The following is a 21,804-nucleotide window of genomic DNA, read 5'->3' as shown; positions in this document are numbered from 1 at the left end:
TGTCTTTTTTCTTTATTCCAGTCCTGCCCCTAGGTTCTTCAAAACCCTTTTTTTTTTTTAAGATTCCATATATATATGTTAGCATATGATATTTGTTTTTCTCTTTCTGACTTCACTCTGTGTGACAGACTCTAGGTCCATCCACCTCCAAATAACTCAATTTCGTTTATTTTTATGGCTGAGTAATATTCCATTATATATGTCAACGGACACTTAGTTGCTTCCATGTCCTGGCTGTTGTAAATAGTGCTGCAGTGAACATTGTGGTACATGACTCTGTTTGAATTACGGTTTTCTCAGGGGATATGCCCAGTAGTGGGATTGCGGGGTCATTTGGTAGTTCTATTTGTAGTTTTTTAAGGAACCTCCATACTGTTCTCCATAGTGGCTGGAGATTTACATTCCCACCAGCAGTGCAAGAGGGTTCTCTTTTCTCCACACTGTCTCCAACATTTATTGTTTGTAGGTTTTTTGATGATGGCCATTCTGACTGGTGAGGTGATACCTCATTGTAGTTTTGATTTGCATTTCTCTAATGATTAGTAATGTTGAGCATCCTTTCATGTGTTTGTTGACAATCTGTATATCTTTGGAGAAATGTCTATTTAGGTCTCTGCCCATTTTGGGATTGGATTATTTTTTTTTTGATATTGAGCTGCTTGTATATTTTGGAGATTAGTCCTTTGTCAGTTGCTTCGTTTGCAAATATTTTCTCCCATTCTGAGGGTTGTCTTTTTTTTATGGTTGCCTTTGCTGTGCAAAAGCTTTTAAGTTTCGTTAGGTCCATTTGTTTATTTTTGGTTTTGTTTCATTTCTCTAGGAGGTGGGTCAAAAAGCATCTTGCTGTGATTTATTAGAGTGTTCTGCCTATAGTTTGATAGTGTCTGGCCTTGCATTTAGGTCTTTAATCCATTTTGAGTTTATTTTTGTGTATGGTGTTAGGGAGTGTTCTAATTTCATTCTTTTACATGTAGCTGTCCAGTTTTCCCAGCACCACTTATTGAAGAGGCTGTCTTTTCTCCATTGTATATTCCTGCCTCCTTTATCAAAGATAAGGTGACCATATGTGCGTAGGTTTATCTCTGGGCTTTCTATCCTGTTCTATCCATCTATATTTCTGTTTTTGTGCCAGTACCAGACTATCTTGATTACTGTAGCTTTGTAGTATAGTCTGAAGTCTGGGAGCCTGATTCCTCCAGCTCCATTTTTCTTTCTCAAGATTGCTTTGGCTATTTCAGGTCTTTTGTGTATCCATACAAATTGTGAAATTTTTTTGTTCTAGTTCTGTGGAAAATGCCATTGGTAGTTTGATAGGGATTGCATTGAATCTGTAGATTGCTTCGGGTGGTATAGCCATTTTCACAATGTTGATTCTTCCAATCCAAGAATACGGTATATCTCTCCATCTATTTGTATCATGTTTTATTTCTTTCATCCGTGTCTTATAATTTTCTGCATACAGGTCTTTTATCTCCTTAGGTAGGTTTATTCATAGATATTTTATTCTTTTTGTTGCAGTGGTAAATGGGAGTGTTTCCTTAATTTCTCTTTCAGATTTTTCATCATTAGTGTAGAGGAATGCCAGAGATTTCTGTGCATTAATTTTGTATCCTGCTACTTGACCAGATTTGTTGATTAGCTCTAGTAGTTTTCTGGTGGCATCTTTAGGATTCTCTATGTATAGTATCATGTCATCTGCAAACAGTGACAGATTTACTTCTTCTTTTCTGATTTGGATTCCTTTTATTTCTTTTTCTTCTCTGATTGCTGTGGCTAAAACTTCCAAAACTGTGTTGAATAGTAATGGTTAGAGTGGAAATCTTGTCTTGTTCCTGATCTTAATGGAAATGGTTTCAGTTTCTCACCATTGAGAATGATGTTGGCTGTGGGTTTGTCATATGTGGCCTTTATTATGTTGAGGTAGGTTCCCTCTATGCCCACTTGCTGGAGAATTTTTATCATTAATGGGTGTTGAATTTTGTCAAAAGCTTTTTCTGCATCTATTGAGATGATCATATGGTTTTTATCCTTCAGTCCGTTAATATGCTGTATCATATTCATTGATTTGCGTATATTGAAGAATCCTTGCATTCCTGTGATAAACCCCACTTTATCATGGTGTGTGATCTTTTTAGTATGCTGTTGGATTCTGTTTGCTAGTATTTTGTTGAGGATGTTTGCATCTATGTTCATCAGTGATATTGGCCTGTAGTTTTCTTTCTTTGTGACATCCATGTCTGGCTTTGGTGTCAGGGTGATGGTGGCCTCGTAGAATGAGTTTGGGAGTGTTCCTCCCTCTGCTATATTTTGGAAGAGTTTGAGAAGGATAGGTGTTAGCTCTTCTCTAAATGTTTGATAGAATTTGCCTGTGAATCCATCTGGTCCTGGGCTTTTGTTGGAAGATTTTTTTTTTTGCGGTACGTGGGCCTCTCACTGTTGTGGCCTCTCCCCTTGCCGAGCACAGGCTCCGGACGCGCAGGCTCAGTGGCCATGGCTCATGGGCCCAGCCGCTCTGTGTCATGTGGGATCTTCCCAGAACGGGGCACGAACCCGTGTCCCCTGCATCGGCAGGCAGACTCTCAACCACTGGGCCACCAGGGAAGCCCAAGTTGGAAGATTTTTAATCACAGGTCCAATTTCAGTGCTTGTGATTGGTCTGTTTATATTTTCTGTTTCTTCTTGGTTTGGTTTCAGAAGATTGTGCTTTTCTAAGAATTCCAGATTGTCCATTTTATTGGCATATAATTGCTTGTAGGAATCTCTCATGATCCTTTGTATTTCTGCAGTGTCAGTTGTTACTTCTTTTTCATTTCTAAATCTATTGATTTGAGTCTTCTCCCTTTTTTTCTTGATGAGTCTGTCTAATGGTATATCAATTTTGTTTATCTTCTGAAAGAACCAGCTTTTAGTTTTATTCATCTTTGCTATCATTTCCTTCATTTCTTTTTCATTTATTTCTGATCTGATCTTTATGATTTCTTCTGTTAACTTTGGTGGGTTTTTTTGTTCTTTCTCTAATTGCTTTAGGTGTAAGGTTAGGTTGTTGGAGATTTTTCTTGTTTCTTGAGGTAGGATTGTATTGCTATAAACTTCTCTCTTAGAACTGGTTTTGCTGCATCCCATAGGATTTGGGATATCATGTTTTCATTGTCATTTGCTTCTAGGTATTTTTTATTTCCTCTTTGATTTCTTCAGTAATCCCTTGGTTATTTAGTAGCGTATCATTTAGCCTCCATGTGTTTGTATTTTTTATAATTTTTTTCCTGTAATTGGTATCTAGTCGTATAGTGTATGGTGATCTTCACGTTTTACTCCTTCGCCATCTTGAAGGTCGCCCACTGTGTTTACTTTTGATTACAGCGGTTATTGTTACTCTTCTCTTGGTATCATATTTGATGTATTATTTCAGGAATATCCTGATGGTTATAAATTTGTCCTCAGTTGTGGGAACCAAGCAACAGGGAGCTGTGCTGTTGTTTGCTCCTGTCACTGGAACTACTCCTATTGCTGCAGCTTTGCTCCTAGGCCACCACTCACCAGATCTAGGCATCCTTCCAGGAGCCGTGACTGCTGGTTACTGATCCCAGGGCTGCCCACCAGGTCTCACAGAGGTGTCTGGTATTAACCTGTCTACCAGTGCTCTCAATACCAGACTCTCCTCTGTGCTAAGCAGACGTCATCATCTGAGCAACAGGAGAGCTCCCTCAGCGGGTCTCTGGCCCGTGGAAGCTCTATAAATGAAATGTTACAGGAAGTTCATGGGTGGTCTACATTGTAATTACAGTGAATTCCATCTGTAGGTTTACTCTTGAGTTCATAAGCATTTTTATGTGTAAGGGTTATGCCAGCCTCTGCAGATAGTGATATATAATTTCTAAACTCAAAAAAATGGGCATAATAGAGGGAAAGAAATGAATATTCAGATAATTAAACCATAGGCTTTTGCTGTGGTGGTGGTGGTTTTGTTTCAAGTATTGGGTGTTTGGGAAATGAAGAATAATCTGGGCTGAGTTACTCAGGTCAAGAATTCTGAGTAAGGGCATTTCTCACCCAACAAACAGCCAAATGCAAGAGAACAAGAGGAAAAGCATGGCATACTTTGAAAACCGCAAATAATTTGTCATGAGATTGAGAGGTAGCTTTAAATTCTAAAAATTCTCCGAATGCTATGCTCAATAATTGGATTTTAATCTGAATGTGGTAGGAAAACATTGGGTGGTTTTTATAGGGGGTGAGATGGTGCCTTGGCGTAACAGCAGTGTGTTGAGTGGGCAGGTGGGTGGGAGTGGGGTGTCATATGCTGAGACACCAGTTAAGGGGCTGTTGCCTTATTCAGAAGTGTTTTGTTGACTATCTGCTGAGTTTGGGAATTTTTAAAAACTAGATCCTCCCTCAAAAGGTAGATTTAAAAAGCTGTCAAAGAGCCAGCTAAGAAAGTCTTTGTCTTTGGATGATCTGGAAGACAAGAGCATAGGTTACAAGAGTGGCACAAAATAAGAATTTGACTGGTATGTTTTCAATCCTGATTTTTGTTGAATAAAACAGCCCTGTGTAAGAGAAAGTAATAAGCATATTTCAGGTGTACTTAACACATGATTTTTTTTCTTTAATGTTACTGTGAATTCAAGAAGAATAAACCAGTTCAAATTTCATTTTCATGCCTGGTTATGAGGGAAAGGCATTGAAGTCCTTCAGTTTTTATTAATGCTTTACTAATGGTAACCGAATGAGTAATAGTTTGTTAAAACAACTTTTGTGTTTCATTACATCTGGGGAAATTAGCCAGATTTTTCAGGAGTTTATTATGAGTGGCATATATAGAATTGTTCTTACATTGAGACCTCTGTTTCTCACCACTTCTGTCATTAAAAAGCTGATGAAAATGTGGAAGTCATGGTTACGCTGTGATAGGAGCTAATTTTCCCATTATCTTCATTTTCCATCTCTTTGAGTATACTTTAGGAAATCCTTAAAATTTACCTTAAGTTGCTAAAAGCAATTCAATTTTAATTATAAAGGAAGATAGCATGTGATAAAGTAATAAAAGCATTTTTCTTTGTTTTGACACAGTTGTAAGAGATAGGTATGGTGTTTTGTTTTTTGCACATTTTTATTATTCAGGTGAAATTGACATAAGATAAAGTTAATCATTTACAGGGAACAATACATTGGTGTTTAGTACAATCACAATGTTGATTGTGTTTAGTGCAGTCACCACCTCTAACTAGTACCATACATTTTTATCACTTCCAAAAGGAAACCTGTACCCATTAACCAGTTTTTCCCCATTTCCCCCCCCACCCCCCAACTGCTGACAGCTACTAATCTGTGTTCTATGTATTTACCTATCCTGGAACCATACAGTGTGACTTTTTGTATCTGGCTTCTTTCACGTACCGTTTTCAAGGTTCATCTGTCTTGTAGTATGTATCATTACTTCATTCCTTTTGTGGCTGAATGATATTCCATCATATGGATATACCATAAGTTATCTGTTTATTCGTTGATAGACATTTGAGTTGTTTCCACTTTTTGGCTATTGTGAATAGTGTTGCTATGAATATGCATGTACTTGTATTTGTTTGAATACTAGTTTCAGTGCTTTGGAGTGTATACCTGGGAATGGAGTTGATGGATCAAATGATAGTCCTGTATTTAACTTCTTGAGGAACTACAAAACTTTCTCTCAGCAGCCGGCCCATTTTACATTCCCACCAGCAGGATTCAAATTTCTCCATGTTCTCACCATGTTTACTATTTTCCATTTTTTGATGATAGCCGTCGTAGTGGGTATGAAGTGATGCTTCATTGTGGTTTTTGTTGTTGTTGTTGTTTTTGCGGTACACGGGCCTCTCACTGCTGTGGCCTCTCCCGTTGCGGAGCACAGGCTCCGGACGCACAGACTTAGCGGCCATGGCTCACGGGCCCAGCTGCTCCGCGGCACGTGGGATCTTCCCGGACTGGAGCACAAACCCACGTCCCCTGCATCGGCAGGTGGACTCTCAACCACTGCACCACCAGGGAAGCCCTTCATTGTGGTTTTGATTTGCATTTATTTCCCTGAAGACTAATGGTGTTTAGTATCTTTTTTTTGGAACAGAGAAAGGTTTATTGCAGGGCCAAGCAAGGAGAACAGGTGGCTTATGCTTAAAAAACCTGAACTCCTGTTTAGCATCTTCTCATGTGCTTTTTGGCCCTTTACATATCTTCTTGGGAGAAATGTCTGGTCAGGTCCTTTGCCCATTTTCAAATTGGTTTGTCTTGTTGCTGAGTTGTAGCGTTTTTTTTTTTTTTTTTGCGCTACGCGGGCCTCTCACTGTTGTGGTCTCTCCCGTTGCGGAGCACAGGCTCCGGACACACAGGCCCAGCGGCCATGGCTCACGGGCCCAGCCGCTCCGCGGCATGCGGGATCCTCCCGGACCGGGGCACGAACCCGTGTTCCCTGCATCGGCAGGCGGACTCTCAACCACTGCGCCACCAGGGAAGCCCCTGTAGCGTTTTTATATAGTCTGGATACTAGATCTTTATCAGATGTGTGATTTGCAAATATTTTTTCCCATTCAGTCAGTTGTCACTTTCTTGATAATGTCCTTAGATGCACAAAGATTTCTAATTTTGGTGAAGTTCAGTTTTTTATTTACTTGTGCTTTTGGTGTCATATCTAAGAATTCATTGTCAAATCCATGGTCATGAAGATACACCTCCTAGGTTTTCTTTTAAGAGTTTTATGGTTTCAGTTCTTATGTTTAGGTCATTGATCCATTTTTTTGTTAAATTAATTAATTAATTTATTTTTGTCTGTGTTAGGTCTTCGTTGCTGTGCACGGGCTTTCTCTAGTCGCGGCAAGTGAGGGCTACTCTTCGTTGCAGTGTGCGGGCTTCTCATTGCGGTGGCTTCTCTTGTTGCAGAGCACAGGCTCTAGGTGCACAGGCTTCAGTAGTTGTGGCTCGTGGGCTGTAGAGTGCAGGCTCAGTAGTAGTGGCGCATGGGCTTAGTTGCTCCGCGGCATGTGGGATCTTCCCAGACCAGGGCTCTAACCTGTGTCCCCTGCATTGGCAGGTGGATTCTCAACCACTGCGCCACCAGAGAAGTCCCCATTGATCCATTTTGAATTAATTTTTGTTTATGGTGTGAGGTAAGGGTAGGTAGGGTTTTTGAACTACTTTACCCACTGCTTTTAAATTGGCAAGCACTTTAGAAGAAAAACCTGATTATTTATATTTTATTATGGAAAATTTCAAACATTCTCAGAAGTGGAAGCGTAGACTGAGTCCCCATACACACTTTACGAGCTTCAGCATTTGCCATTTTGTGACCAATCTTGTTTCTCTCTCCCTCCTTCCTTCTCCCCTCACACACACGAACACACCTATCAGGTAATTTTGAAACAATCCCAAACATATTTCATCTGTAAACAAATATAATGACAAAATGATTATTGTACTCACAATATAGATCTCTTATTTTAAGTATAAGGATATGTTCGTTTTAGCAAGTTTGGGAACTATGAAAAGTAAAAATATCACTCTTTAGATATAAACAGTCAACATCTTCTGGACTTTCTAACCTACTCTTTCCCATAACTGTGCTTCTAAGAATGATTTTTTCTGGCTGCATAGCATTCCATCATGTCAATGTTCTGTAATTTATGTAGCTAGCCCCTTTTATTAAGTATCATCCAGGTTTTCAATATAATAAGTGAAAGATATTTTCAATCATAGGATAAATTTATAGAAATGAAATATCTGGCTTAATTAAACATTAAATTTTTTTAACATCTTTATTGGAGTATAATTGCTTTACAATGTTGTGTTATTTTCTGCTGTATAACAAAGTGAATCAGCTATACGTATACATATATCCCCATATCCACTCCCTCTTGTGTCTCCCTCCCACCCTCCCTATCCCACCCCTCTAGGTGGTCACAGAGCACTGACCTGATCTCCCTGTGCTATGCGGCTACTTCCCGGTAGCTATCTGTTTTACATTTGGTAGTGTATATATGTCCATGCCACTCTCTCACTTCATTCCAGCTTACCCCTCCCCCTCCCTATGTCCTCAAGTCCGTTCTCTGTGTCTGCGTCTTTATTCCTGTCCTGTCCCTAGGTTCTTCAGAACCTTTTTTTTTTTAGATTCCATATATATGTGTTAGCATACGGTATTTGTTTTTCTCTCTCTGACTTACTCCACTCTGTATGACAGACTCTAGGTCCATCCACCTCACTACAGATAACTCAATTTCATTCCGTTTTATGGCTGAGTAACATTCCATTGTATATATGTGCCACGTCTTCTTTATCCATTCATCTGTCTATGGACACTTAGGTTGCTCCCATAAACATTAATTTTTAAAGTTTTTTTTTAATCAGTGTTGTAAATTGCTGTGTAATCAAATACCTATTTCATACAGTGTTTGAACTCACCCCTGTTGCCATATCCTCTTCAGGGTTTCAGTCTGATGAAACTGGTGAACTTATTGGTAACAATTACAGATTATATATAGTTTATATAATTTTTTGTCCTTCTGGAGGAGAGAGATGTACAGTATGGGAAGTAGTATTTTTTGCTTCCTTGTAATGGCAAGTTAACCCTGTACTTTAAATCATTTGTTCATTATCTTTGAATTACAGTGACTTTTTTGGTGTTTGTTTTTTTTTTAAGATGTTGATTCAAATTGACTTTGAGAGATTTTTAATACATGTAACTTGCTTTTTCTTAGCATAATATCTCTTACAATTAAAAAAAATTACAGCTCAAGATATCACTGCAGTGAACAGTCCAAGCTGTAAGAAGAAACCAGATGAAGATTGCAAGGGCCCTTTCAAACCTGCAAAAACCCTGAAAGAAGGAAGTGTCCTAGATGTTCTGAAGAACCCTGGTAAGATAATGGCTGCCCTTGAGATAATCTAAAATCTTAATTGCAAAATCATGATCTCATCTTAATATCATTTGTTAATACTTTGTTGTACTTCAGGCTTTTAAAAAATGATGTCTAGTTTGATAGGAGATTGGCTTTTGAATGTAGATGTAATCAGATGTAACTTTTTAGGTGCAAGACCTTAGTAACTATTTCTTTAGAATTTAAGGACTCTGCACTAAAATGGAATCTCTAAGGGGCAAGTATAGAAGGAGAAAATGTGAATTGCCTGTTAATTAGAGATGGGCCAAAAATTGGAAAAAAGTAAATAAACCTGATGATATACCTGGACATGTCTCTCTCTGAGAGCATTGAACTGCCTTGTTCTTCTCAGATTATTCCCCAGTTGTGGGATATATATAACAAAGCCAGGTGGAAAGGAAATATATGCTGACTGTAACACACACACACACACACACACACACACACACACACACACACACACACACACACACACACACACACACACACACACAGAGGATAGTACTCACTTCAAATAAAATAAGATATGAATGTTAAGAATAATGGGTAAGAATTTGAAGATAATGAATAGAAGTCCTCAAATAGGAATAGGTTTTCAGTTTGAAAATCAAAAAGGATAGTATAATTCCAACTGGGATGTATACTATAAGAATATAAAAGTGTTTATAAGATAATCTAGTAGCTTAGAAAGAATTTAGATTTATCCAGCACATGTGTTCATGTATAACTGCATGTGAGCTTCAATAATAAGGTTGGATGCTACAGCAAGATTTAGAGGGATTAGGTTTTTTTGGTGTAGCTCCCATTTTATAGATGGGTATACTGCCTACTAGAGTCTCAATATAGACGGTTTTATGCAGTTATGGGCAGGACTCCAGGATGCCTGTGTTAGGGTGAACTAAGTGGTAGTCAGCATCAAATGCATATAGGTTATCTTCATAGAAGTTACACTTTGCATTCATAATGCCCACTCCTCCCCTCTTTTAAACTTTTTTTAAATAGCAAAAATTTGGAGAAGTTACATGTTCTCTTGAGGGAAATCAGGAAAATCCAAAAAAGTGGGAGGAAAAGAAAACTTGTAACACCTTGAAGTGGTTACTGTTAAAATTTTGCCAACCTTAGTGACTCACGTTAATCATTAACAAAATAGTACATTTTCCTCTTTTGGGAGTAACTGAAGTATGTGGGATTGTTTTATCTTTAGGCAAAAAATAGCTCTAGGCTGGATTATTTCTTGTACCACTAGAAAACCTCTTTAACAACCTTCTGTATCATCTTTCCCTCTGATTTTCTTTTCCCTTGATGCTAAAGGCTAGAGAAACGGGTGTTTTTTTGGTGTATGTAAAATAAAAGTTAATTGGTCCAGAGTAAAGGATTGAAAGGTCATTTCTACAAATACAGTGTAGTTTGAGTGAAACTCAACTGTTGCCAGTTTTGATAGCACAAAGACTTTTCCTCATGCTTTTTTTCCTTATTTCCAAAGACTTTTCCTTATTTCATGGTTCTATGTGTATACCTTAATTAAGTCTCAAATTAGGTATTGGTTGAACTACAGTAAACAGATTCCTAGAGGAAGATGATATACTATAAACCAAACATCTTTTGTAGACTTTTACCTAGGTCTGTCGCTTATTAAATATGTGATTAGTACTAGAAATATAGCTTAGGTGAAAAACTACTTTTAAGTAGTCCATCTTGGACTGTAATAACTCTGTAATTAAGGTAAAAATGTTTCCTCCCAGGAATAATATTTTTATCATTAACAGCTATTACTCTATAATTATTGTCTATATTAATATTATTAATATTTATTAATGATTAATAAATAATAGGCTTTCTAATCAAAACGTGGACTAATCTTTTCCTTCCCACTCCCCTCTTCCCCCGCATTGTAGGTTTCACATCACCAAAGGCAGATTCTCTTGCTGCTCAACCTACCACCACAAGCCTGGTAGTTTATTCAAGACCAGCAATAAGTAGCTTTTCTTCTAGTGGAATTGGGTTTGGGGAAAGTTTAAACCCTGGGCCATCGTGGCAGTGTGATACCTGTCTACTCCAGAACAAGGTTACAGACAACAAATGTGTAGCCTGTCAAGCAGCAAAATTGCCGCCAAAAGATACTGCTAAACAGACCGGAACTGGGACACCGAGTAAAAGTGGCAAAGCAACTGTTTCTGCACCAGAGACAGGCTTTGGAGACAAATTTAAACCAGCAGTAGGAACTTGGGATTGCGATACCTGTTTAGTGCAAAATAAACCTGAAGCGATAAAATGTGTAGCTTGTGAAACACCGAAACCGGGAACTGGTGTTAAGCGAGTCCTTACGTTGCCAGTGGCTTCAGAAAGCGCTGTTACTGTGGCTGCTTCCTCCTCCAGCTGCACTGAGACCACTGGTGCCTTAGGATTTACAGATAAATTCAAAAGGCCCGTGGGATCTTGGGAGTGTCCAGTGTGCTGTGTTTCTAATAATGCAGAAGACAATAAATGTGTGTCCTGTATGTCTCAGAAACCAGGTACGTTTATGGCTGTTTGGAATAATTTTGTTCATTTCTTTAATAGAACATTTTAATTTATTCTCTGTAAAACAGCTAAGAATAACCTCAATATTTTAGATGTTTCAAGATGAGCATTTCCTCATATGTCTTAATTTTTCTGAACTGTCTTGAAATTAAAATGACTTGCTTGGGACTGGAACTGCATGTTCTCTTAGGAGAGGCTGTGTGTTAAAATCAGTCCAGCATTTGCTTTGACCTCTTTTTTTGTATGTAATTTTATCAGAAGCTTCTTGCTCTTCATGATCATTTTCAAAGTTGGCTAATATAGATGCAAAGGTCTTAAAACGGGGCAATCTTTCTCAGACCTTTACACAGAATAAAATATTCCTTTGTCTCTTTTCCTCTAAGTAGAAGTGAGGATGGCTAGTGGTCATTTACACAGCTGGTTTCATTGCATTATGAGAAGGCTGTGGCTGAATGTTAATGGTGATACCTGTACCTGTATGCGCTATCTGCCAGAGATACTGCAATGATCATAAACTACTGAATCATTAATGAAAAGTTCTATTAGGTAACCAGAAAAATGAAGTTAGAGTTGAGTTTTTCCTGTTTCTGTTCAATTTTGAAAGAGTTAACTGAAGATTTACATTGATCTTTAATTCATTTGGAATTAATTCATTTGACTCTGCTGTGTTTGTAATGCTATTATATAATTATTTGGTACAGATATATGGTAACATGGATACTAAATAAAACATGTTATGAGTATCCTGGGAATTATACTTCCTATTTTTATTGCATTATCATGGATGTGTGATTTTGTGTCTGCAATGGAAAGCTCTTGAGTTAATAGCCCACATCCCTCTCTTAACACCAGGGGTGAGCCATATTTCTGATTCCTGCTAGACATCTCTACAAGAATATGATTTCAGAATCTTTTTTCCGAAATATTTTTCTCTTTCCATCTGGCATTCTTCCTCTTCCCCTTAACAAAAAAAAGAAAGAAAGCTCTTGATACGTGTAGGAAACCAAAATTTATTCTGAGTTGATGGGTCAAATTTATATTTTTGATAAATCACCTGGTGGCTTTTTGGAGGATAGATTTGAAGGCAGCAAAATTTGGAAACCAGAGGACAGATTAGGAAGTTGATCAATAATATAGGTAGAGATAGTAGTGATATGTACTAATACAAGCAAATGGGGTATAGAATAATGTACGGTTTGAAGATATGTTGATTTCAAGCTGCTGAAGTTGACAGATATGTGTGAGGCCTTTGGATATACTGATAATGGACCCTCTGGACTGGAGATACAGATTTGGGAGTCATTAGCCCATAGTTTTCAAGTAAGTCATGGGAGTAGAGGTGATATAAGGTGAGTGAGCAGAGCAAATAGAGAAGACAGCCTAAAACTGAACTCTGCCAACTTAAGAGAGTAGCAAGAATAGAACTTTGGAGCAGTTAATCTTTTAAATGAATAACCAGAGAGGAAAAACGAAAACCACGTGGTACTAGTTGCTTTTTAGGAGGATGGATTTCAAGGGAATGAAACCAGAGGTCTCAATAACAAGGCTATTAAGCAAGAGATGAGGGGGCTTGAATCAGAAGAGCAGTAGAAGGGTCAGAGAAAGAGAATGAAATAGATTGGAGAGATGAATAAGGGAAGAGTTGTCATCTAGCCAAGGTAGCCAGGTGGATAGTGGAACTACCAACAAAGAGATACCACAGGGATGAAAACCAGAAGTGTGGGTCTCAGGTATGGATGGGAAAGATTTTGTTGGTGGTTAAAATCATCAGAGTAGATGAGAGCTCATGAGAAGGGCAGTGGACCAAAGATGGCACAATTCTGTTGGCAAGATGGAAGAGAACATACCAGTAAAACATAGATCAGGTAACTGGGAAAAGTGACAACAGCTAGAGGACATTTAGAGAAGTGAGGTTACCAGAATGAATGGCTCCACTCTCAACACTGTATTTCTTCATGCAGCTGTGCCTTGCTGAGCTATCCTTCCTGTGCCGCCGCATCTGCCCACAAAATTGCTAGTTCTGCTTAAAAATGTAAATACCACCCCTGTGAATCCTTCTCCTATCCCATAGTAATTTCTTCTCTGTACTCTTGTTTAGATCATTTGTCACTCTCCGTCTTAGTGATGGTGCTGCTATGCATTTATGTTCGTTTTGCTTTCCCCCCTTTTAGACCAGAAACACCTTTAGAAGTTAAGCAACATTTTATTCATCTCGATATCCCCAGAACCTAAGCACGTTATGGCGCTTAATAAATGTCTGTTAAATGGCTACCTTATAACAGAAATGCCATGAACATAGTAGGTAGTGTTGAGTTGAATTGCGAAGTGGATAAAAGAGCACTTCTATGCAAAAATAGTCATTTCAAAGCCAGAGATCTGTGCTTTGAAATCTTGAAATGAATATTGCCTGGGCGGTGTGTTTTATGAGTCAGGCTGTTGCCTGCAATTGAGAATGTATGTTTTATAATCTGTGATGTGTAACAAAATTGGATAGATTATTAAGGAAAATTCAGGCTTTTAGGCTCTGATTTGTGAGCGTGGTTCTTAAAAACCATGGCTGTTCAAACTGGGGATTAAAAGGGGGCTCATCACTGAGCAAGGTGAGTGTGAGTTGCTCTTTTGTAAGATTAAAAGAAATCTGAGCTGTCTGTACTGTTTTTAACAATGTGATGTTTAGATTTCTGGCATTTTCTCTTAATAGGAAACAAATGAAAAACTGTACATTTAGACTTAGTGGTGTCATTGAGATCTTGACATAATGTAAATCCGAATTTTCCTGTATTTCCCCATTATTTTTTAGGAAGTTCAGTACCTGCTTCAAGTAGCAGCACTGTCTCTGTCTCTCTGTTGTCTGGAGGCTGCCTAGGATTGGACAAGTTCAAGAAACCTGAGGGAAGCTGGGACTGTGCAGTGTGCCTAGTGGAGAATAAAGCAGATGCTAACAGATGCGCAGCATGCGAGAGTGCAAAGCCGGGCACGAAGTCTGAGTTTACAGGTACGGTGTTGGCAAAGTGCCTCCTTAGATCACCACTTTAAAGTGAGATATTTACAAACAGCTTTGGTTTTAAAACTATTCATTCTCTGTTGAAAATTCATGTAAAATGAGCTCTTGTCCTGGACCTTTAGCTCGTATCTGTCTCTGAATTACTATGCAGTTGAATTGTTTGCTAGTCTGCAGTGAAGATAAGTACATTTTCTATTTTATTTGTTTTCATTTGAGAAGGAAAATGCTGGTTGCAGCCCACTGAATTAATTAACATGGCTAAGGGGATACAACTGGTTTGAAAAACACTGCATTTGGGTTTTAGAAGATCACTAAAGCTCCTTATGTGGCTGCTACCTCATGGTCCCTTTCCCGTTTTCCCCACCTGTAGTACAGTAATCACCATACCTTTAAACCTTCCTTTTGAGGCAGAAGTGCCTTTGAGATCCTTTGAGTCAGAGGTGATAACTAGTTAATTATTGTCTTTGGCACCTTTATTTTTAGCTTTCTGTCTAATATCACTTAAGGTATTTCAGAGACCGTGTGGATAGCCATTTGCTTTTGAGATTTTTTTTTGGGTGCGTTGGGTCTTCGTTGCTGCACGTGGGCTTTCTCTAGTTGCGGCGAGCGGGGGCTACTCTTCATTGTGGTGCGCGGGCTTCTCACTGCGGTGGCTTCTCTCGTTGTGGAGCACGGGCTCTAGGCGCGCGGGCTTCAGTAGTTGTGGCTCGTGGGCTCAGTAGTTGCAGCACGCAGGCTCTAGAGCACAGGCTCAGTAGTTGCGTGGTGCTTGGGCTTAGTGGCTCCTCGGCACGTGGGATCTTCCCAGACCAGGTATCAAACCCATGTCCCCTTCACTGGCAGGTGGATTCTTAACCACTGTGCCACCAGGGGAGTCCTGCTTTTGAGATTCTGATATAATTTCAAATAAGTTTCTTATGGAAAGAAAGTGGGGTGGGTAATCATTAAAGGGGGAAATCTGAAGACAAGCGATTTTTACAAGCCCTTGGTTGCCACCTGTCTCTATTTACATGTGGGTAAACAGAGTAATGGATGAATACCTTGGCACCGTTTAATGATTTTTGTGTTGAGCCAGTCATTCAAGTGCTTCATTTCTAGTTTATTCCACTACAGAGAAGAATTCTGAAACCAAGACTTTGATCTTGTCAGTATAGTATTTTTATTTTTTAAAATATTGCTTCCAGGGCTTCCCTGGTGGCGCAGTAGTTGAGAGTCCACCTGCCGATGCAGGGGACACGGGTTCGTGCCCTGGTCCGGGAAGATCCCGCATGCCGTGGAGCGGCTGGGCCCGTGGGCTGTGGCCGCTGAGCGTGTGAGTCCGGAGCCTGTGCTCCGCAACGGGAGAGGCCACAACAGTAGAGGCCCGCGTACCGCAAAAAAAAAATATATTGCTTCCACTCATATAATTCTAGTTCTTTGGTGCTAAAAATCTTAATTCTTAAGTAAATAACACATGTACTCACAGGATTTAAAAAGCAAATTATGACAGGATTCCCAGCGAAAAGTATCTCTCTTGTCCCTATTGGCTCATTTTCCATCCTTCCTGCTCCACCAGTGGTAATAGCTATCTGTGGTTAGTTTCTTGTAACTCTTTCAGTGTTTCTTTATGCACATCACAAGCAAATATACTTCTATTCTCTCTATTCTTACTTCTCTCTACCTTGTTAGAAAAGGTTGTATACCACACCGCCTTTTTGCACCCTTGACATTACCACAGATTAGCTTGGACTTTGTTCTTCATTTACAGCTGCCTGGATTGCATATGGCATTCTGCATATCTTTGAGTTTATCATTCAAATAAAGACTCAGCTGTAGACTTGCTGGGTCAAAGGGTACATGTGTCTGTAATTTGGGGTAAATATTGGCAAGTTGCCCTCCACAAATTTTGTGCTGATTTACACATCTACCTGCCATGTCTGGAGTGTCTGTTACTCCTAGTCTCATCACCAGCACTGTTTTATCAAACTTGTTTGATCTCTGTCAGTCTGATAGATGAAATGTGGCACATCCGTGTAGTTGTGAGTATCGAGATGCTGAATATGGGCAACTTGGTTCATGTTTACTGCCATTGTTAAACTAATACTCTTCGAAGTAGGCCTTTTCAGAGTTGTCCCATGTCCCTTTACTTTTCAAGGTTGACATTCTGTTTGAGAGAGTAGTAGTAATTCATTGTCTTTTTGGTGTTTCTTATATTTTTGAAGGCTTCAGCCCATCTTCCTCATCTTCGAACCCAGCAACCTCATCCTTCAAATTTGGTATCCCGTCATCCTCTTCTGGGCCTTCTCAGACTTTAACAAACACTGGAAATTTTAAATTTGGAGATCAAGGAGGTTTCAAAATAGGTGTGTCATTAGATTCTGGGTCTGTAACCCCTTTGAGTGAAGGCTTTAAATTTTCTAAACCAATAGGAGATTTTAAATTTGGAGTTTCATCTGATTCTAAACCTGAAGAAGTTAAAAAAGATAGTAAAAACGATAATTTTAAGTTTGGACTTGCTTCTGGTTTAAGCAATCCGCCTTCTTTAGCTCCATTTCAGTTTGGGGTGTCTAGTCTTGGGCAGCAAGAAAAGAAAGAAGAACCGCCGAAATCTTCATCAGCAGGCTTTGGCTTTGGTTCTGGTGTCATTAACCCTCCCCCTGCTGCTACTGACACCACAGTGACCTCTGAGAGCAAGAGCAGCTTCAGTTTTGGAACCGTGGACACCAAGAGTGTCCCAGGGGCTCCTTTCACATGTCAGACGCCAGAAGCAAAAAAAGAAGAAACCCCTGCCTCCAAAGGAGGGTTCACTTTCGGCAGCGTGGACCCTGCCCCCCTGCCATCTGCCTCGTTGTTTGTTTTGGGAAGGACAGAAGAGAAACAGCAAGAGCCTGTCACGTCTACATCTCTAGTGTTTGGGAAAAAAGCTGACAGTGAAGAGCCAAAGTGTACACCAGTGTTTTCCTTTGGGAACTCAGAGCAAACCAAAGACGAGGGTTCTTCCAAGTCTTCGACCTTTAGTTTCAGTATGGCAAAACCATCTGAGAAGGAATCTGAACAGCCAACGAAGGCCACTTTTGCTTTTGGAGCTCAAACCAGTACTACAGCTGGTAGGTATTAAACATTGTTGTTGTTTTTTTTTTTTTACAAGGTGTCAAAGGTAGCAAGTCAAGGAATGGTTTATACTGGAAATAGTTGAGAGAGTACCAGTAATAGAACTCTCTGGGAAGCAGCCGAGGATTCAGCTCCTTCAGAATCCCCCCCCGTGATTCTCATGAAGTTATCTGCATATCTAATTTTGAGAAACACAGCTCTAATGGAAAGCCCACAGTATTTGCACATTTGTCCGTGACTTACTCTCTTCTGTTTGGGCTTTTATAATCAGAATTGACATATACTGTTCAGGAAAATAAGCATTTTTTCTTAAGCTCATGAAATATTTTATTTTTTAACTAATAAAATCTTTATGTACAGGCCTTCATTTACAAATAGAGATAACCAGTCTTCATCTGGCATTTAAGGAACATAGACAACAAATATGATAAATCCCTGAGAAATAGAGGTGATTATGAAAACTAAGATCTGGAAGAAAAAAATGAAATAGTATTTTTAAAAGTTAAAGAAACATGGTTTGTGAAATAAAATCATTGTGTGGACTGAGGAGCAGCGGGGGCAAAAAAACAGCTGATAATTGGATTAGTGAACTGGAATTTCCCAGAACACAATGCAAAAGAACATGAACACTTTTGAATAATAAATTAGAAACACAAGAAAATGAAAAATTAACCTGAAAAAAGAAGTATGGAATTCCACACATAGGTGTGAGCAGTTTTTGTCTATAAAATTCTGCTTAAATTTTAACACACCTTTCAAAGGAAACAAAAACTAAATTATACATTATTATTTAGAAAGGAATAAAAATGAGATAGGGTCTAATCGAATTTAATCCTGGTATCGCTATACTGTTTCCATTGAAATAGACATTTTTAACGTCCTATTAAACCACCTGAAAGTGAGCTAACATGTTCCATTTTCTGTAAATTATACCAATGCCCATACCACAATGTGACCAGCCCTGTCTAGTAAATAGTGTTGGAACTGAGATGTTATTGGAACAAGTTTAAAAAAAAAAAGTCTTCTACTGAAGGTAGCTGGATTCAGGGTCACCATATAAAAAATCATTCTCTTTTCTCCAAATCAAGAATAAATAGTTGGACAGCATTTCCCATTTGTATTTACTAACATTTCCAATTTGTATTTTATAATATCAGCAGAACCTGCAACATGCTAAAGAATTAAGAGAACATAAAAGGCATGTTTTATACTTGTTCCTGAGTGAGAATATCCTTTACTCTTCACCTCACTCCCAATATAATTTCAGTTCTTAGAGGAATTTTTGTGGAGCTTGACAAGCTAAAATAATTCTAAAATTCACGTGGAAGGGAAAATGTATAAGAAATTTTGGGGAGAAGGGTACACATACAGTCAGGTAGGTTTGCCCTACTAATATCAAACAATACTACAAAGTTACAATATTTAAAATAGTCTAGTAACAGTAACTGTAGAGGTTTGGAAGTTAATACGTGGTAAAGGTAGAGTTACAAATTAGTGAGCAAAAGGGTACACCAGTCAGTAAAGGCGGCAGAGAAAATTGGCCATTGTTCAGATAAATTGAAGTTACAATCCTGCTAACATAAATTGCAAGATCAAATTTATAAAAGTGTAGCTGTCTCCCATTGTCTGAATTTGTTATCCAAAGTACCCAGTTAGATTTGGATTTAAGGAATATTTTTTATTTTTATTAATCTGAATGCCAAAGGTTTTGCTATGTTAGACAAAATTCATAAGCCATAAAAGAAAAGGTGGATATATTTGACTACATCAAAATTTAACATGACAGGGCTTCCCTGGTGGCGCAGTGGTTGAGAGTCCGCCTGCCGATGCAGGGGACGCGGGTTCGTGCCCCGGTCCGGGAGGATCCCACATGCCGCGGAGCGGCTGGGCCCGTGGGCCATGGCCGCTGGGCCTGCGCGTCCGGAGCCTGTGCTCCGCAACGGGAGAGGCCACAACAGTGAGAGGCCCGCGTACCGCAAAAAAAAAAAAAAATTTAACGTAACAGATGTCCATTTGATGAATGAATCTATATTAAAAACTTAATGATTGTTTTCTAATGGACTCGTATTAGACTTTAGACTAGGAAAAAATGCTTTTGGTATTACTTGTTTTTAAAGGTTTTTGTTTATTTCTTAATTTCTGTCTTATAGATCAAGGTACAGCAAAGCCAGTTTTCAGTTTCTTGAACAACAGTTCCTCTAATTCAAGTACACCAGCCACTTCAGCTGGTGGTGGCATATTTGGTAGTTCCACCTCGTCCTCCAGTGTGCCTGCGGCTGCCTTTGTGTTTGGACAGGCCAACAGTCCTGTGAGCAGCTCTGCCTTTGGGAACTCTGCCGAATCCAGTACATCTCAGTCTTTGCTATTTTCTCGAGAGAGCAAACCAGCAACCACGTCGAGCGCGGGCACAGCTGTCGCCCCATTTGTCTTTGGTCCGGGTGCCAGCAGCAGTGATACTGCCGCCTCTGGTTTCAGCTTTGGAGCTCCCACCACATCGAGCTCTGCAGGTACTTTTAAAAAAGAAGAGACATGTTAATTTGAATGGCTTTCATTGTAAGCAGATGAACTCTTAGCAAATAATACCACAAAAGAGCATGGCCGCTTTTAGGTCATCTCTACCCAGGGTGTGGTAGTTATTCAGTATGTGGAATGATGTGCATTTTGTGTATAGTTTAAGTAACTCTTGGAAGCAATATTTCTAATCTCATTAGGAGTATAATCTTTAGTTTTTTCAAGTGTTTCTTGTCTTTTTGGGGGTTTTTGTTTTGTTTTTCTTTGCAATGTTAATTTGTAAATAGCCAGACACCGAAGGTTATTTTAATAGACATTAGTCCTCATTATGCAACGGATACATAGTCACAACATTAGCTGATTTCTGCAGTGTGTCACACTTCTGATGGCAGATCAGTTGTCTTCTTAGATTTATCTCTTTAAAGACCTAAAAATTTGGGGCTGTTAAGACAGGAGTCTTGTTAATGAAGTTTTTGTTTATTTGGATTTTATATGGTTTTACTAAATAATGGTAGAGAGAATTGTATTCTTAATCAGTATTCAAAACTTGTCTTGATAAGATGTGTTCAGCAAGGTAAGAGTCTGGAAAGAAGCTTGAAATGTGCTTTTCAGTTTATAGAGATTTCTTGAGGCTTATCTCATTTTAACCATCATGGTAATTTCAGTATTTCTGTGGGCCTCTAGGATCCTCCTTTGTATTCGGCACTGGACCTTCAGCACCATCTGCCAGTCCAGCGTTTGGTGCTAACCAGACCCCAGCATTTGGACAAAGCCAAGGTGCCAGCCAGCCTAACCCCCCAGGCTTTGGGTCTCTGTCATCTTCAGCAGCATTATTTTCTGCTGGCTCTCAGCCTGCACCACCTACTTTTGGGACAGTGTCGAGCAGCAGCCAGCCTCCCGTGTTTGGACAGCAGCCTAGTCAGTCTGCATTTGGCTCAGGAACAGCTCCTAATTCCAGTAAGTATGTAGTAGTCATGTCCTTTGTTTCCGCATTTGGGTTCTGTATGTCTTAAATACAATGTTTTTCTTTGAACTTTGAAACCATGCATGTCTTTTTTTTTTTTTTTTTGTCTCTTGTACTTGGCAGAACAGAGATGTGTATTACCTATAAACAGCATTCCCAACTTTCACACAGTCAAGCACTTCTTTTCGGCTGCATTGGGTTTTTGTTGCTGTGCGCGGGCTTTCTCTAGTTGCGGTGAGCAAGGGCCACTGTTCGTTGTGGTGCGTGGGCTTCTCATTGTGGTGGCTTCTTCTGTTGCAGAGCACGGGCTCTAGGTGCGTGGGCTTCAGTAGTTGTAGCACGTGAGCTCAGTAGTTGCGGGACGTGGACCTTAGAGCGCGTGGGCTTCAGTAGTTGTGACGCACAGGCTTAGCTGCTCCGCGGCATGTGGGATCTTCCCGGACCAGGGCTCGAACCCGTGTCCCCTGCATTGGCAGGTGGATTCTTAACCATTGCACCACCAGGGAAGTCCCCCTCAATTTACTTTTAAACACACCTGTTGAGATTTTACTTCTACGTGTATTACTTTTTAATTTCCGAGTGGTCCTCTTTGTTCTGTGGATGTCTCCTTTTTATATCCTTCTGCTTTTGTTTTAGAAGCGTTTTCTATTGATCTCTTGAAGATATTAATGATGCAGAGGTTTTTTTCCCCCTTCTTAAAGCTTTTGCTTAGTCAGTTTTCTCCAAATTGCTTTTCTTTATTATTGTTCTGGTCTTAGTGTTTCTTATGAAATACTTTCCTCACGTGTTTGGTGCTTCTTGCCTCTCTACTTTTA

The 21,804-nt window shown here is 39.3% G+C and overlaps 1 protein-coding gene across 3 annotated transcripts in view; it reads left to right on the top strand.

Moving 5' to 3' along the window:
- The window catches only part of NUP153 (nucleoporin 153), a 74,609-nt gene that overhangs the window by 48,879 nt on the left and 3,926 nt on the right, over positions 1-21,804 (top strand). For all 3 annotated transcript variants that reach the window (XM_019945164.3, XM_073810391.1, XM_073810390.1), the window contains 6 exons: positions 8,754-8,879; positions 10,796-11,413; positions 14,221-14,415; positions 16,626-17,510; positions 19,665-20,021; positions 20,710-20,982. In XM_019945164.3, coding sequence (XP_019800723.1) covers positions 8,754-8,879; positions 10,796-11,413; positions 14,221-14,415; positions 16,626-17,510; positions 19,665-20,021; positions 20,710-20,982 — 2,454 coding nt within the window. The remainder of the gene's footprint in view (positions 1-8,753; positions 8,880-10,795; positions 11,414-14,220; positions 14,416-16,625; positions 17,511-19,664; positions 20,022-20,709; positions 20,983-21,804) is intronic.

The sequence above is a fragment of the Tursiops truncatus genome, chromosome 10, assembly GCF_011762595.2.
Source record: "Tursiops truncatus isolate mTurTru1 chromosome 10, mTurTru1.mat.Y, whole genome shotgun sequence".
NCBI classification, from domain to species: domain Eukaryota; kingdom Metazoa; phylum Chordata; class Mammalia; order Artiodactyla; family Delphinidae; genus Tursiops; species Tursiops truncatus.
The sequence above is the reverse complement of the archived record's forward strand: the minus strand, read 5'-3'. Positions and strand labels throughout refer to the sequence as shown.